At 45.8% G+C, this 16,962-nt stretch overlaps 1 protein-coding gene across 24 annotated transcripts in view; it reads right to left on the bottom strand.

Annotated features, from left to right (window-relative positions):
* The window catches only part of LRRFIP1 (LRR binding FLII interacting protein 1), a 155,165-nt gene that overhangs the window by 33,454 nt on the left and 104,749 nt on the right, over positions 1-16,962 (bottom strand). For 13 of the 24 annotated variants that reach the window (XM_064286467.1, XM_064286473.1, XM_064286476.1 and 10 more), the window contains one exon: positions 9,914-9,973. The exons of 10 other annotated variants lie outside the window; for them this stretch is intronic. In XM_064286467.1, the coding sequence (XP_064142537.1) occupies positions 9,914-9,973 (60 nt within the window). Of the gene's footprint in view, positions 1-1,360; positions 1,427-3,172; positions 3,218-9,913; positions 9,974-14,628; positions 14,668-16,962 lie in introns of all 24 variants that reach the window. One more of the 24 variants, XM_064286484.1, reaches the window with a different exon arrangement.

Here is a 16,962-nt window from a genome sequence, read left to right on the forward strand (position 1 = left end):
TCACTCATGCAACAAGTTCTTCCAGAGTGTAGCAGGCTGCAGCTGGGTGCTGGGGATTAGGCGTGGGGCAGACGCAGAAGCTGTCCTCAGGGAGGTTACATTCTGGCGGGAAACAGGCCAGAGATGGAGGGCTGGCACCGGGGTGGGGCAGCACCATTTGACCTGGATCATAAGCAGAGAGCAGCTGCTGACAATTTCTGAGGAATATTTCCTGAGAGCGACCTGCACAGCCCCCAGTGGTGCTGCCTGGTGGGCAAACCCCTTCCCTGCTGAAGGCCCCACAACTGTAGCCTCTTAGATGGCCGCATATTGCACACCTGGGCCAGGTGCTTGACTGCTACCTGCACGGCCTCACGGCCCCACTGTGCGATCTGTGGGCGCTATCCTCACTGCAAATACAAGGGACCACGTACCTCTGGGCGTTTTGACCCTCATCTCCAACGCTGTTGGGTGCTGTTGAGTCAGTTTTCGACTACAGTGACCCCAAGTGACAGAGTAGAACTGCACCACAGGGTTTTCTTGGCTGTAATCTTTCCGGGAGCAGATTGCCAGGTCTCCTGTGGAGCCACTGGGTGGATTCGAACTGCCAACCTTTTGGTTAGCAGCCAAACATTTAAGTATTGCACTGCCCAGGCACCTACTGACTACCTACTGCCCTAGAAAGTTTCCTTCTCTTAAAGAAGCAGTCCATCTGCCTCTTCTGAGTAAAAACACTCACTTAGTTGCACTCTATCCATTGTATTGGAGGCTGTTTTATCCCTGAGCCGCAGCTTGTGAGCATTCCCAGGGCCTACCAAAATGTGCAAGAACTGGGAAAAATACTTAATACAGGGGGATGCCCTAACATACTAAAAAAAATCCATGAGATATCAAAATCAATAAATGTTTAATTAGATGTCGACAAAACTAATTACCATGTCAACTTAATTAACTGTTATACTCAATACTCATAAAAATTACATTCTACTGTAGGTTAGATTGCCTTAGTTGGTAAGAATTCCTGAATACCCATGGTGACTAGAGAAAAATCATAAAATCAGATTACTTTGCAGCCAGTTAATTTCAAAAGCAAAAATCATAAAAGCACTTTGAAATGCTGCTTAGTGAATCAGTTATTTAACGTGGGGCTTGGGTGCATCCTTATAGGATGTGGGGAGGAGGCTCTGAAGGTAGGCCTATCTGGGCTGACGCTGGCGTCCAGCTGCCCGGCACCGGTTCCCGGGAGCCCTGACCAGGACTGAGCGCTTCCTCCCTTAGCAGGCAGTCACCTCCCATGCCTGCAGCTGTGCCAGCACGTCCCAGGGGCCATGCAGTGGACAGGAAAGGACGTGGGACCACAGAAACATAGAAACCACCTTACAGTGCGGGAGCCAGAGGCACTGCCCCGCCGGACCGCGCCGAGGACGCTCTCATCCAGCAGGGATGCCTACGAGGAAAGCAGACCATCAGGACAGATGCCGCATCAGGACAGACACCTGTGTGGCCTCTCTGTCTCCGAGTCCCAGGAAGCCCTTGAAACGTAAGCTCAGAAAGATGGTCACGCGTTAGGGACACGTCCTGAGAAACATTAGATAAAGGCGTGCTAGGGAGGCTTCCAGGCAGAGCGCTCGGAGCAGGGCAAGGAATGTGAGAGAGAGACAGAGATGACATACAAAGAGAGAGAGAGAGATGGTTAGAGAGAGAGATGACAGATAGAGAGACAGAGATGGAGAGAGAGGGAGAGAGGGAGGTGGTTAGAGACAGATGACAGAGAGAGAGAGAGACAGACACAGGGGGAGAGAGAGGGAAGCCTTAGTTTAGGGAAGCCATCAATGGCGTGCAATTTCATCTCCAACAAATCATTTAAAGCGATTATTTTGAAAAACATTCCTTGCTAAGTAAAAACTTATTAATTCAGATGGTTAAGAAAGCAGATAACTAAAATATCCTGAATTTTGTTATGGCATCCTCACACTTGACACACCGGCTGCAACAATGGGCTCAAGCTTAACAACGGCTGTGAGGATGGTGCAGGACTCGGCAGTGTTTCATTCTGTCATGCATGGGGTCGCTGAATTGGAACCGACTCGACGGCACCTAACAACAAACACTGATAAGTAGAAAATGGGGCCCTAGTGGTGTAACGGTTAAGAACTCAGCTGCTAACCAAAAGGTCAGCTGTTCAAATTCACCAGCCGCTCCTTGGAAAGCCTACGAGACAGTTCTACTCTGTCCTCTAGGGTAACTATGAGTCGGAATCAGCTTGAGGGCAATTGGCATTACAATGGGGTAAGTAGAAAACAGAATATCTGACTAAGTTCAAAATCCTACATAGTTAATCAGGAGCAAATGATACCTCACATGGCAAGGTCAATCTCAGCCCATGTTTAGGGGAACTTGACTTTTCTCTATTTCCCCTTGACGACACCACAGGCTTTCTTGGGCAGCTATGTCTTTAATTCAGAAGTGTGCAATCGGATGGCAACTCAGAGACTTATAAAAATACACAGTAGATACTCTGAATGGTTAAATTTAAGCTTCCTGCACAGCACAAATACCTGTATTTAAAACTGCAAATTCCCAAAGTCACATGGCCAAATGGATTTGTGTCTATGAAGGTTTACCAAGCACCAAAGAGCCCATCTTTCTTCCTCCCAATAGCTGCTGCCATCGAGTCGATTCTGCCTCTTGGCGACCCCAGGTGTTAAAGAGCAGAGCTGCTCCATAGGGTTTTCTTGGCTGTAATCTTTACAGATTGCCAGGCCTTTCTTCCATGGCACCACTGGGTAGGTTTGAACCGTCGACCTTTACCTTAGCAGCTGATTGCAGACTGCTTCTGCCACCCAGGCTCCCTCAGTTAAGGAAACGCTACCATTGCCCCATTCTTGCCTAACAGTTTATTAGCACGAGTTTCCCTAAAAACTGGAGCAAGAGTGACTGGAAGAGCCACAACCCAGGGCGGGCCAAAGTGGACCAACAGGCACCACGGGCACGTGGAAGCTCCAGGTAAGAGGGTAATCCACCACTGGGGGCTGGACACAAACATTCCAGCTGCCAGAGTCCCAAAGGGCACAGGGAGGGGCAGGTAGGGGAGGAGGGTACATGTTAATGGAGAGGCGTGCAAACACGCGTGTGCTGGCATGTGGTGTGGGCAGGGAGTGTGGGGGAGAGAGGAGGCACACCATGCACGCACCCTGTGGCTCCCGGGGGGCCGAACCGCGCTGCACAGATAGGAGGGCTGCAGAAGGAAAGCAAACAGCAGGCTTTAAAGGCCTTGAAGAAACAGCAACAAGTGGCAACATCACAAGGTAGTGGCGACAGGTTCAGTCACACGCGGGCCAGGTTACCCGACAGCGGTTAGAGAAAAAGGCGGGTCAAGGCTCTGTGTTTTCAGCAAACCTGATGGGGCAAATCCAAGCCGACAAGAAGGGGAACTGTGAGATGATTGTTAACTTAAGAATGGGAAACGGCCCCAGCATCTTTGAAACTGGACCCTTTTATAGGCACTTCTTTACAGACACTTCTGGAAGGAAGGCTCAGGAAGTGAGACAGAAGTTCTGTGACAACTCGAACCCCTCAGTTAGTAGGGCACCTATGACTAACCGCAAACAAAACCAACCAGCTGCCGTCCCGCTGACTCTGACCCACGGCGACCGCAGGTCTGTCACAGTAGAACTGCGCTCTACAGGGTTTTTAGTGGGTGATTTTTCACAAGCAGATCACCAGGTCTTTCTTCCAAGGCACCTCTGGGTGGGTTCAAACTGCCAACCATTCAATTAGCAGCTGGGTACTTAACGCTTTGTGCCATCCAGGGACTCCACTGAGGTACTTAACCCAGAACCTAGACTCATTGCTGCCAAATTGATTTTGATTCATAGGGACCCTACAGGACAGGGTAGAACTGCCCCATAGGGTTTCCAAGGCTGTAAATCTTCACCTAAGCAGACTGCCACATCTTTCTCCCATAGAGCAGCTGGTGGGTTTGAACTGCTGACCTTTCAGTTAAAAGCCAGGCGCTTTAACTACTGCACCACCAGGACTCCTCAGTAAGGCACTTAAAAAAAAAAACAAATCCGTTGCCGTGAAGTCAATTCTGACTCATAGTGATCCTATAGGACAAAGCAGAACTGCCCCCATAAAGCTCCCACCAAGCGCCTGGTGGATTTGAACTGCTGACCTTTTGGTTAGCAGCTGTAGCACTCACCCACCACGCCACCAGGGTTTCCCAGTAAGGCACGTAGGGGTATTTAATACACACGTTTCCACATGTGAAGAGTGGGGCAGAAACCATGTGTTTATTTCTATCAGCAGCCTTCAAGTCACAACAGGGAGATGCTAGGCCTGCTCAGCAGTCAGGGCTGGCCCCGCAGAAATGCTCAGAAGCCCTGGCGGTGTAGTGGTTAAGTGCTACAGGTGCTAACCAAAAGGCTGGCAGTTTGAATCCAACAGCCGCTCCTTGGAAACCCTATGGGGCAGTTCTACTCTGTCCTATAGGATCGCTGTGAGTCGGAGCCAACTTGATAGCAAGGAGTTTGGTTTTTGTTTTTTTTAATCCCATACAAGGGGACTCCAGGCGTAGCCTGTGCGCTGCCTGTGGAGTAGTCCTGGGACATAAAACACCCAGAGACTCGGCTACCAGGCAGCCTGTGACTCATGTATCAGCAGAGGCCACTAAACCCACAGCACAGGGTGGGGCGCTGAGTCACCAGCAACGTGTGTCTACTTGCATATGAGACTGACAATTCAACCTCCAAAAGATATGGCTTTCACTTGCCACCTGACACTTCCTTGTATCAGAACAAGACTCGTACACATATAGCTAAAAAAGCCCAGCACCTCAGGCCGGGCCCAGATGCTGGCCCAGTGAACACAGGAAGCCCAGCGGGGAGCGTGAACCAGAGGAACAAAACAGCTCTCCCCACTTCTGGGAGACGGAGGAGCCAGGCTGGACACACGGGCCTTCCAGATTGCTTCCTGGATACATTTACAAGAGGAAGAGAAAAACAAAGAGCACACGGAACCCCAGATGGGGAACAATTGCTGGAAAAGGAGGGGAGACTCAGGAGACTAATTTGTTGGACTTGAGTTTTTGAAAATATACATTTAATAATTAAAAAAAAACAAACATTTGACAGTGGGCTCATGGCAACCTCTTGGGCCTGCTTTTTCCTAAGCTTTTTCCTATATTAGGTCCTAAAGTTATTTTTGATGGACTTTTTTAAAAGGCTGAGAAAGGTTTTAGGAAATGAGTCAAGCCAATGAAAACGCCCACGAGATTTGCTCTCTAACAGGTAACACAGAGAAGAGGTTGAAGTGTTCCCATAGATTTAATCAGTGATTAGAATGACACACAGGAGCAGGGAAGAGGGAAGAATGGGCGGGGGAGGCAGGAGACAGACCCGGTTTCCATTCTGGGCGGACAGGGGTTTGGAGGCAAGGCCGCTACTGGGAAATCTGAGGTCCGAGCAGGAGAGCCCCTGAAAGCAGAAAAAGGGAGAAGAGAGGGGAGGAAGGCAGAAAGGCTTACAACTTGTTTTCCTCTGAAAGGTACATCAGCATTTCAAATTCAGACAGAGCTACCTTCTACAACCAAGAGGTGGAGTGCTTGTTGGGGGTGTGTGTGTGGGGGGGGGTGGGTCATCAAGCCCAGGGAATGGTCCAGACAACACCCTGTACTCCAGCCACCTGGCTCCCTCATCCTGGAGGAGCTTCCCCCTCGCTCTCCTTGCTCCTGTTTATTCTTTAAGGCTCAGCTCACGGTTCCATCCTCTGCTAGAGTGCTTCTGGCAGCTACTTCTCCCTGGTGTTCTGTCCACGCATCTATTTGCCGCTGCCTTAGCGTATCCATGTGTAGGTCTCTCTTCTCTTCTAAAAGTGAGTGCTTCAAGAGCACCTATCTCAACTCACCTGCATTTCTATGTGACCCCAGGGCCCACTCAACCCTGTTCCCATCTAAATTAGTTCCCCCATGTTTGCTGAGTGAATAAGACCCTTAACTAGGGCAGGGAAGCATTACCTATTAGGGCTTTTCGATAACTTAGAAATATCTGCCTGGCAAAACTGATATCTGCTCCTAAACTGTGGGAAGAAACTCAACTGTGTAGACCTTTGGATTTTGATTTGACTTGATTTTCATTCCAAGCAGGTCTAGTTCTTCCCCTGAGAAGCTGCCACAAAGTTTGCATTTACCCTGCAAAGTGTGTTATCAAGAACTCACAAGGGAAGAACTTCAAGGCTTCCTTATTTTAATTTTCCCTTTGATGAATTCTAACTACAAAATATCCACAAGGATACCTCCTTTCATTATAGCCAACTGAATACCATAATTCATATGCAAATGTGGGACACAGTGGACCAATATGATTTAAATGATTCATGTTGATTACTGCTCAAAAACTTAACAAATTAGCTATCCCAATGAAAATCTGAAAAAGAGGCATGGGGAAAAAAGGAGAGCTGGAGCTGAATTCACACGTACAAGATTGCAAGCTACAAAACCTGTAGTCTCTGCAGACAGAATTTGAGAGATTTAAATGGACACCAACCAACTTCTCCTCCCTGGATGATGGCAAAGTGGAGGCTCTGCTGTCGCTGCTGAAGCTGGAATTCTGAGCACCAAAGAAGGAGACATTTGTAAGTGGTGAGCAGTCACTACTCCAAAAGTACCACTTGTCTGTTCAAAAGGCAACAGCGGTAAACGAGGCAAAATAACAAAAGCAGATCAGTATTAGTATTCCAGGAACTTATCTGAAGAATCAAGACACAGCCGGTCGGCAGGCATTCTTAGCACCTGCAGAGTCTAAGCTCCGTCTTCTATTTCACTGTTTATTTCCGCGGTGCCACGTGCCTTGCCTAGGACCGTTTGTACCAGTTCACATCTCCAGCGTTATTTGTGATCGCTTGCTGAATCTCAGGACCCACTGTCTGTATAGCCTCCTGGTCTGAATTTTCCTTATTCCATACCTTCTTAAAAAACAAACAAACTAGTCGTGGTCGAGTCGATTCCGACTCGTGGTGGCCCCATGTGTTACAGAGAAGACTGGTGCCCCACAGGGTTTTCTCGGCTGTGATCTTTTTGGAAGCAGCTGCCAGCCTTTCTTCTGTGGCATCACTGGGGAGGTCTGAGCCTCCAACCTTTTGATTAGCAGTCGAGCACAAACTGTATACGCCACCTAGGAACCTAGCAAACCTTCTTAGGTAACTAAAATTCCATTTATTGCAAAATTCCCAGTTTTTCTTCAGCCCAAGAACCCCTGAGGGACACGACTCACTCCCGAAGCTTTGAGAGGCAAGCGGCGTCTGGGAGAGCCTACCTCCCCTTCCCACTGAGAAACATTTTTCCACAGAACACAAATGCCCTCGGGCCCTTTTAGTGGTGTCTTCAATGCATGCTTTAAAAATGCCAGATCCCACCAAGAACCTGGAGGGGGCTAGGAGATATGTGTGAAAGTCACAAACGAAGACATAAAATGATCAAAATGACCAAACCTCCCTCACTCTCCCCAAAAAAACAAGCCGTTCTCCTATGACATTAAACTATGGATTTCTGAGTTCCCCGGTGGTACAGTGCTTAAGAGCTACAGCTGCTAATCAAAAGGGCCGGCAGTTCGAATCCATCTGCCACTCCTTGGAAACCCTGTGGGCCAGTTGTACTCTGTCCTATAGGGTCGCGAAATTGACTCGAAGGCAACAGGTTTATAAATGAAGGAGCCCTGGTAGCGCAGTGGTTCAGTGTTCGGCTGCTAACCAAAAGGTCTATGGTTTGAACCCACCAGCTGGGAGAAAGATGTGGCACCAAGATTACAGCTTTGGAAACCCTGCTCTGTCCTATAGGGCAGTTCTACTCTGTCCTATCGGTTCACTATGAGTTGGAAGGAACTTGATAGCAACGGGTTTGGTTTTTTGGGTTTATGACAGAAACAGATATTTCTAAACTCTCATCACTGGTTGGTCATTTTATTCCTTCCCACAAGCAGACATTTCCTGCATCTATACAACATCTCATTCCAATCCGATCTTTCTCCATGTTCTACTTTGCACTGTTCCGGAGCTCTCTGCTCGAGGGTTGTCCTGTGTATGACGCCGCATCAAATGTAGCATATTGGGGACTCCAATCATTATACATCCTGTTTGTTTTATAAGCCAATTTCATGCTACAGAGAACAATTTTATTATCAGCTTCCTTTGTATTTGAATTCTAAAGGCATTACTTAAACCTTAACTAAATCATAATGCATACTTCTACTGTTTTCACGTAAAAATCAAAGATTCAAATTTATGTGTATACACACAACACAGAGCTTGATGTCATCCTGCAATGTCACAAACACATTGGCAACTACACATTCGGGACAGTCTAAAGGTAATACTGGGGAGAAGCTGGACTGAAGAACTTTGTAAGTAACTGCCAACTCTAAACTATGATTCTATAACCAATTATTGATTCTTTGTGAAACAATATATTTAAGGGAAAACATTCCAAACTAGTCAAGAAAACTCTGAGAAGCGGTCTAGGGGCTGTTAGAGGACACTGGAGTTCTCGTCCACCACGCTAACACCAAGCATTGTCGTCGGCAACATGGGCAACAGCTGCCTTGTACAAAATGGCGTGCTGTATGCTCCTGGCCCCGTTTTACCTTAAAGAAAAGCACAGCGGAGCCGGACAACATCCAAAGGGAGCCAGTGTAAAAGGCAAAATAAACAGGAAGACACAGCTTTTCAGTTGGGAGTTTTTCTCCTGGCTGGAATGAGAAAAGCTTTGCTAACACACAACAGACGTGTATGCAATCCTGAACAGGAGAGGGAAGGTGAAAACCTGAGCAGCCAACTCCAGAACGCCAATACCAGGTTGGGGTGGTGGGAGTGGGGGGAGGGTTACCTCTTTGAAGCCTGAAAATATAACTGAAGTTTAGGTATCACATTGTATCTTAATAAGAAATATCATAATATCTTAATGTAATAAAGTGAAAAGAAGCACTGTTTGGCAGAACTAGTAGAACGTATTACTCTAAGAAAGAAATGAAGCAAACGTAAGGACAGGAGGGTCTCCCAGACTTCAGTGTACAACAGACCTGCAGCAGGCACGAAGCGTGGCTAAAATGCATCTAGCCCAACCTTCTGAAACCCCCAGCGACTGCCTTCCTGGGCTGCCCATCCTGGCGCCCCTGCTCCTGGGTGCCTCCTCCTTCTCTCCCAGCCCAGCACTCCCCTCTGCTCCCCACCCACCTCTCTGCGACCCCTTTCCTGCCAGCCAGCCCTCAGTGGTGAGCAGCCCGGGGAATAGTATCCACTTTGCTTCCCTTCAGTGTCTTTATCTCTGCGGGCAAACCCAGCCCGGTGCACACATGTCTTTAGGACAAACTCTAAAATGACAAATAAGAGATGTGCAGAACTCTGTGTCAGATTTAAGCATATTTGAAAGCCGAATACGCTTCATAAAAACACACATAAATACATACACTTAAAAAAACCAAAACCAAAACCAAACCTTTGCTGTCAGGCTGATTCCGACTCAGAGTGACTCCATGTGACAGAGTAGAACTGCCCCACCGGGTTTCCAAGGCTGTCATCTGCGCAGAACCACCCTGCCACACCTTTCTCCCTCAGAGCCTAGCAGCTGAGCATTTCACCACTGTGCCACCAGGGGTCCTTTCACACACACATTGAGGGCAACAAAATAACAAAAGAGCCACTCTTCATTTCTTGATGTTTTCTTTGTAAACAGAGATTCTTATCAATATTGAGCTCTCACACTAACCCTTAGAAAGCCTAGTAGTTGGAAACTTCAGCTTTTAATTCTATCATGTGCTAAGAAAAAAAAAGAGAGACCCAATGTAACAGAAAGTAAAGCAAAGAAGCTAAATTTACCCATATTTAAAAAAAACGCTGCAGAGACCTGATTGAATTTGGTGTCAGGATAACTTACTATACTGACCCTGCCAGCTCTTCTACTCAGGGACTGGTGTCCGTGTAATTCTCCATCATAACCGTTTGTCTGTTGCAAGGAAGAAGAGAAGAGAAATGGACATCAGCAGGGACATGAAGACACAGGCAAGCTTAGCAGGGAAAACAAGCAGAGCAGACACACAGCCTTCTAAGCGGAGCAGATTAACGGAAGCCCAGGATGGTACAAGTCCTGCTGTTTTAGATTCTGACTCATGGAGACCCCACATGCTACACAGCAGAACGGCCCCATAGGGACTTCTTGGCTGTAATCAGATCTCCAGGCCTGTTCTTCCATGGTACCGCTGGGTGGGTTCAAACTGCCAACTTTAGGCTCGCAGCTGGGCGCAAACCATTTGCGCCACCCAGGAACCTTGTACAAACCCTAGTGGCCCCCAAACTGCGTCCATGCTTCTCATCTGCTCCACTACAAGGCAGGAGAAAGCAGCACAGTCAGGCCCGTGAGATCCGTATGGCTGATGTTACATGTAACTGCAGGTCACTCAGGGCTGACCCTCCTGAGAAGTGAAGCCTGAGCCTGCTTGCAGTGAGTGCTACCGGAATTTCAGCTCACAAGAAGGCTGGGTGCCATGTCCAGGGTGGGTGAGGGCCCTGATGTGGCCTCAGCCAAGAAGATTTTAGTTCTTAGTTCAGGGTGAGTCCTTGACAATCATGGCCCATGATGAAGATGTACTCTGAAGATTTAGAAATAGTTTCTATTCAATCTGTAATTAAATGCCAAGGTTTATCATGAAAAAAGCTTATTAGGGGCTGTATATTCTATCGTACTTCCTCAGATATAGAATGTAATTATTCTATAATTAAATGTAATTATTGTATTACTATTCATCTAGTCTTCCTACTTCCTTTATTTTTCAAAATGAGATCTGAGGATGTATTTAATGATTCAATAATCTGACCTCCAGAAAAAAAGAGAAAGGTTTTTATGTGTATGTTTACCTCTCTTCTCTTCTCAGCCCAAGTGCCCACTAAGCCAAAGCAAGGGGTTTCCCAAACTTGAATTAATCCATACAGAAATTTCTGATGATTCAGGAGGAGAGCTGCCAAGCACCAGAGATGTACCAACATCCAGAGCCAGGAAAGGAGGAGCAGTGGACGGAATGGGTGAAGAGGATGGAGCTGGCTCTGGGGTCGTGGGTATGGTCCGAATTCAACTTGTCATGTGACCTGGAGCAAGTCACTAAATCCACTTAACTTCTACTTTCTCAGCTATATATATAAACTTTATTGGAAGTAATATATACTTTCAAAAGTCATTGTGAGGATTAAATGAGGTTAAAATGAGCATCCCAAGCACCCTGAAGAGTGTCCTCATGAAGCCTGGGCTTACCGAAAGGAGAAATAAATAATATTTACGTCAGGTGGCCAGCAGGTCAGACGTACGGGTAGCCCCGACTTCTGACGTATTCAAGTTACCACGAGCTGCCTTTATGATTGTTTTCGGTTTGTACATCTCATCGTTAGTGATGTGTACTACATACAGCGTTGAAGCGCGTCATTTGCTGATGTTACCGTTCTCAGATCTTCACTCGCAGGTGTTTAACGATTGGATTTATAAAGAAACTGATGATAAAGTAAAATAATAATGAAAACTAAAAAAAAAAAAAAAAAGGGGTATTCGACTTAGGTCGGAACCAACAGAGTCACTGGAATGAAACTCTGTTGTAAGTAGGGGCTACCTGTAGTGGGGACCTTTCCTTACTCAAAGGGTTCCGGGGGGGTGGGGGCAAGGAGGACCAGCAGACTGTTTAGCACATATTTTTCACCCAGGAAATTAATGGAGGCTAAAAAAATGAATTTCCGGACAGATTATAAACCAAGACTCATAAAACCTCAACTATAAAACTATGTATTTACTTTTGCTACAACTCAAAACCAAATCAAATAAATCTGAAGCTTCTGAATGAAATAGTAGGGTACGTAGAAATCCTTCTGCATTAAACCTGAGCTCTGCTGGTAACATGAAAACATGTCTGAAATAAGTTTAAGAGTAAAAATCTTTAGAGAATGGCAGGAATTTAATTCCATCTAATTCCTTTTCCTTTCTCGGCTGATGAGATTATTGATTCCAAAATACGTGTCAAGGGTTTGTATGTTTCAGACATTACTCTTGCTCGTTTGTTATCCCTTTAGAAACTGGTTTCTGGAAAAAATTAATACAATACTGTAGCCTAAAATAAATCAAGTTTAGATGACTTTCACTTTATCAAAGGGGTTAAGTGAGGAAGAGAATGTATTACAGGCAGAAACTCTCTGGTTTTCCATTGTTGCTTATAAAATACATACTGGTTTAGACCGGTTCTTCTTTCTGGCCTTGTCAGTCTCTAACTGAGCCTGGCCTTACAGCGAGGCCGGTGAGAACTGGCAGAGCTAGCCTTCTCGCCGGCCACCATTCCTCTGCTAGCCTCCTCCGGAAATGCAGGAAGAACCACCCTAGATGCTTCAGGAGTTGGCAACATGTTTGGTTTTTTTTGGTTTAAACGCTTCATGGAATGTCCACCCTGTTGGTCTGTAACAGAATTCCATTATAGGGAACATATTCCTAGAAAGTATTCCCGAATCCATAGGATCTTGTTGACAAAGCCTCGTTGACCTTCTTAAAGAAGCCAGCCAACTTTTTCCTCCTGGGAACTGAACGTTTTATGTGCTGTATGCAGATGGGTGGAGCTGTCTTTACATGGCACAACAGGGAAAGGAGAGTTGAAAATTAATAATATCGGCACAGAAAGCCCAGAAACAGCACACCAGCAGCATCGGAAGGCAGGTCTCTGATGTTCACCCAGCTGTGCACCGCCGGGTTCTTTTTCAGCACTCCTTGCTGTGTGTCTTACTCGGTACACATGCAAACACGTACACATTGCTACACGGCAGCGTTTCTCGGAGGATGGTCTACAGACTACCTGCGCCACGGCCACCTGGCGTGCTGCTCAGGGACTCAGAATACCCATGCACTTTAACAAGCACAGGGAGCATTCCACTGAGAAATACTGCCGTGAGAGAGAACAAAACAAAGACGATGTTCACAAATCACCATTTTCCGAAAGGCGATAAACATGCAAGAATAAACGCCCTTTCCAAACCAATTATTCTAGTGGTAACTTCTGATTAGTCATAACACTAACAATGGTCGTGAGGCTAGCATTCCGAGCATCCATGAACCTCACAGGTAACCAACCACACAGAAGCCAACTGTTAGCTTTTTAGATCAATAGTGTTAGATGTCTATTTTTCTGTATGAATCAAAAGACAGATCGCCTTTAAGGGGCATTACAGGTGGGAGACAAAAAAAGAAAGATAGAATCAAAACTCTCAAGTACAATATTTGATGCATTCGATTTAACTTTAAAACAGTATGAAACTGAAAATAAAAAAAAGAAATTCAAACTGTGTTCCTGGTCATCGCTGACACAATACATAATCATTCCATCATGGGCTGGCCCTTAAACACAGTTTACTTTGAGTTTAAAATAAAAAGGCCAATAACCTAGAAATGTGTGGCTAATAAATCTAGTCATTTAAAGAAGAGAGGAGTTCCTAGAATCAGAGTGTCATGGAAATGCTCCTGTCTATCAGTGTAGCTGTTGAAGTGCTAGGTGGATAAAAGAAACTGGAATACTTTGTGAAGAGTGTTTTTGAATCTAATCACACGTTTTTCTGCTTTCTGCTCTCAACAGCAGGTCTAATCCTCGCCAGGCTAAGACGTCTTCACCTGCTGGGCTGGGATGCCTGCTGCCTCCTGGGCGCCCCTCACCCTTGGGTTCTTGGGGTCCTCTCTGTTGAGTTGGGGGCAGTAGCTTCATATGGAAACCCAGAGGACGAAACTCTGCCGTGCAGAGGCAGGCCACTATTATCACCTTCAAGGTGGAAAATGCATTTTTAAAACAAACTTATTAAATAGTTCTTAAATGCAATGGAATAATGAAGCACAAAACGCTTTTAAGTAAAGTCCTTAACGTGGAGACATGTATTAAATATAGCTATAATAACTTCAGTACTGAATCACTTTGATACCGAACTGTACTTCCTGGGAAGGTTAAAATTTTCTTCCCTTAAACGGTGCTTAAGTTTACAGGTGTTCAGGAAGTGTAAGCACAGAAACTTTCACAGGTAGATTAAAGACAGCAATTCCCGAGTTTAAATCCAAAGGCTTCATTTTTGTTACTGTAACTGGGATCTTTTTCAAGGAGCACTTTCTGGAAAGAGCCAGACCTTCCTTTTAATTTGCACAGATAGGAGATTAGAAATAATGAATTTGTCAATAGGAGAGACAACTTTCATTTTTTTTCCAAAGGAAATTTAGACTAAGGCTTTGGGAATTCTCGATCTGATTTTAGTTCCTTGGAAGCAAGGCACTACCTTGTTCGTCTGTGTATATGCAGCTGTTAGCATAGTGCAGGGCAAAGGGTGGGTGCTCACAAACCACCTGGTGAGTGGGTGCGTCCACAGTGTGATTCCAGAACCTTCCCCAGGAGGAGGGGCACTCCCTGGGGAGGACCTGCCCTTCCGTCCTCACAGTCCCCCAAGGTAAACAGATAGATGGCATATCTGTCTTTTTGGACAAAGACGTACTTGGCATTTTAGAAAAACATCCAACAGGTTAGTGGAAATACCAATGTTGTTATGTTATTATCTGTCACACAAATGGTTAGGAACCACACACGACAAAGCTTATCCGACCCCTCTCACCCAGGCGAAGGCACCCCCGAACTCCAAGTCAGGCTGCGACTGTCAGAACAGGGATGGGAGAGGGAGACAGTAGAAAAAGAGATGCCAAATTAAATCAAAGAGCTAAGTAGGATGGCAGAAACCCAAAGCAAAGACAGGCGCTCTTGAACATTTGAACAAAATTCCATTTTTTTCATGACTTCCAGGCTGTCGTATTTACAAAAAGAATCCATGGAGAGTTATCTGCCATGGATCTAATAACATTAAACGGAGCTTCCAAGACAAATGTTGCTATAATCCAGGAAATCTGACACTGAGGAACTTTATGTCCTTCTCTATAAAACCTATTTATAGAGAGGAGAAGGTAACCCAGGCCTCACTGCCAACTTCTAAATAATAAAAATGAAAAACTTACGATAGCCAAAACATAAATTTCCTGACAGGGACGTTCACACAAACATCAGGAAAGTAAAACTCCCCCCGCCCCTTTTTTTTTTTTTTTTTAGGGTTTATCATCACTGCCAGTTGAATGAAAGGGGCCTGTGTTTTACGAGCTTTAGGAAATGAGAGATATGATCTGATACCAGAACTTTACAAACTAAAGACTTCAGAATATCAAAACACATAGGGACAACACAATCGGCCCACACAGAGATGGAGCCGGCTCAGGGTCCTTCCAGCACACCAGCCTGGCTGCCTTGCTGCGCTGGGCCAATCGGCCAAGTTCGGAGTCGGGCTTCCCTGGTCGTGGACGACGCGTGCCCACCAGACCCCTGGGGAAGGGGCACTGGCCCTGGTGCTCAGAACTGTGACCCTGAGCAAGCCTCTCACTGCCCTGGGCTTGCTTCTGCCTCTACACAAACCAGGAGGCTTAACTTTCATCTCTAGGGTCCAAGTTCTCAGGTTCTGTGGTTTTTAAACAGTCTACTTTTTCAGAGCAAGTAGTCCACCACTGAAAGGTTAGCAAACTACTTTGGCTGGGAATGAAACTCCCAAAATCCTTTTGATTTACCCCTGCCCCGTCTCATATTTAGCATCCTGACTGTGGCCCTCCAGTATGAAATTTTATACCTTAAAACAAGTATGCTTGATATCTTGGCAAAGAATGGTCTCCAGCAAAGAAACTTGATTCTGGTTAAAGTGATTGAAAATGAAATGAACACTAGTATTCCACCATAGCACTCACTAGGCCTGTGATGGTTTTAAACTCTTTGGGATCAGGAAACCTGAGAATTTTACAAGAACAACAAATTCTTGTCCTAGAACAGTGCAATACAACGTCTCGCAAGTGATTTCAGGAGTCAAAAAAATCAAACAACATATTGCATTGGGCAAATCTTCTGCAAAAGATGGCTTTAAAGTGTTAAAAAAACAAAGGTGTCACTTTGAGAGCTAAGGTGCACCTGACCCAAGCCATGGAGTTTTCAATCACCTCATATGCATGCGAAACCTGGACAATGAATGAGGAAGAACAAAGAAGAATTGAAGCCTTTGAATTATGGTGTTGGTGAGGAATGCTGAGTATACCATGGACTGGCAGAAGAACAAACAAATCCGTCTTGGAAGAAGTACAGCCAGAATGCTCCTTAGAAGCAAGGATGGTGAGACTTCATCTCACATATTTTGGACATGTAATCAGAAGGGATCAGTCCCTGGAGAAGGACATCATGCTTGGTAAAGTAGAGGGTCAGCAAAAAAGAGGAAGACCCTCAACCAGATGGATTGACGTAGTGGCTGCAGCAATGGGCTTAAGCATAGCAACGACTGTGAGCACGGCGCAGGACTGGGCAGTATTTCGTTCTGCTGTACACAGGGTCACTATGAGTCGGAACTGACTCAACCGCACAAACAACAACAGATCTGAAGAGAATGCATTTTGATAGAGAGATTTAGATTCTGTCTCCAATTTCTCTCCTCTTTGTCTCTCTGTAACCCATTTCAATCAGGTTTTGGTCTCACCATTTCCACCCAAAATTCCCTTGTCAAGGCCACCAATGTCCTCCATGATACTGCCCCCAATAGTCAATTCTCAGTCCTACTCTTACTTGATTGCTCAGCCCCCTCCTCCTTGAAATAGTATTTTCTTCACTTGGTTTCAAGGATATAGTCAATGACATATTCTCCTGGGCCCGCTCAGCAGCTGTAATTTCTATGCTTTGTCTACAGATTCTGAAAACTGAATTTTACATTTATAATATTCTGGGCTCAATCAATCTTATTTACTCTAGGATGAGACACCTCAGAAGGTCTGCAGGGCAGTCAACACTGTATCACTAGGTCTATGCTCTCGCAGGAGAAAGTTCCAGATACCAAGGTAGCTCTTGAATTGCTTCAGGTTCGACCAAGGACACAGCT

This window comes from Loxodonta africana, chromosome 6 (assembly GCF_030014295.1).
Source record: "Loxodonta africana isolate mLoxAfr1 chromosome 6, mLoxAfr1.hap2, whole genome shotgun sequence".
Lineage (NCBI taxonomy): Eukaryota > Metazoa > Chordata > Mammalia > Proboscidea > Elephantidae > Loxodonta > Loxodonta africana.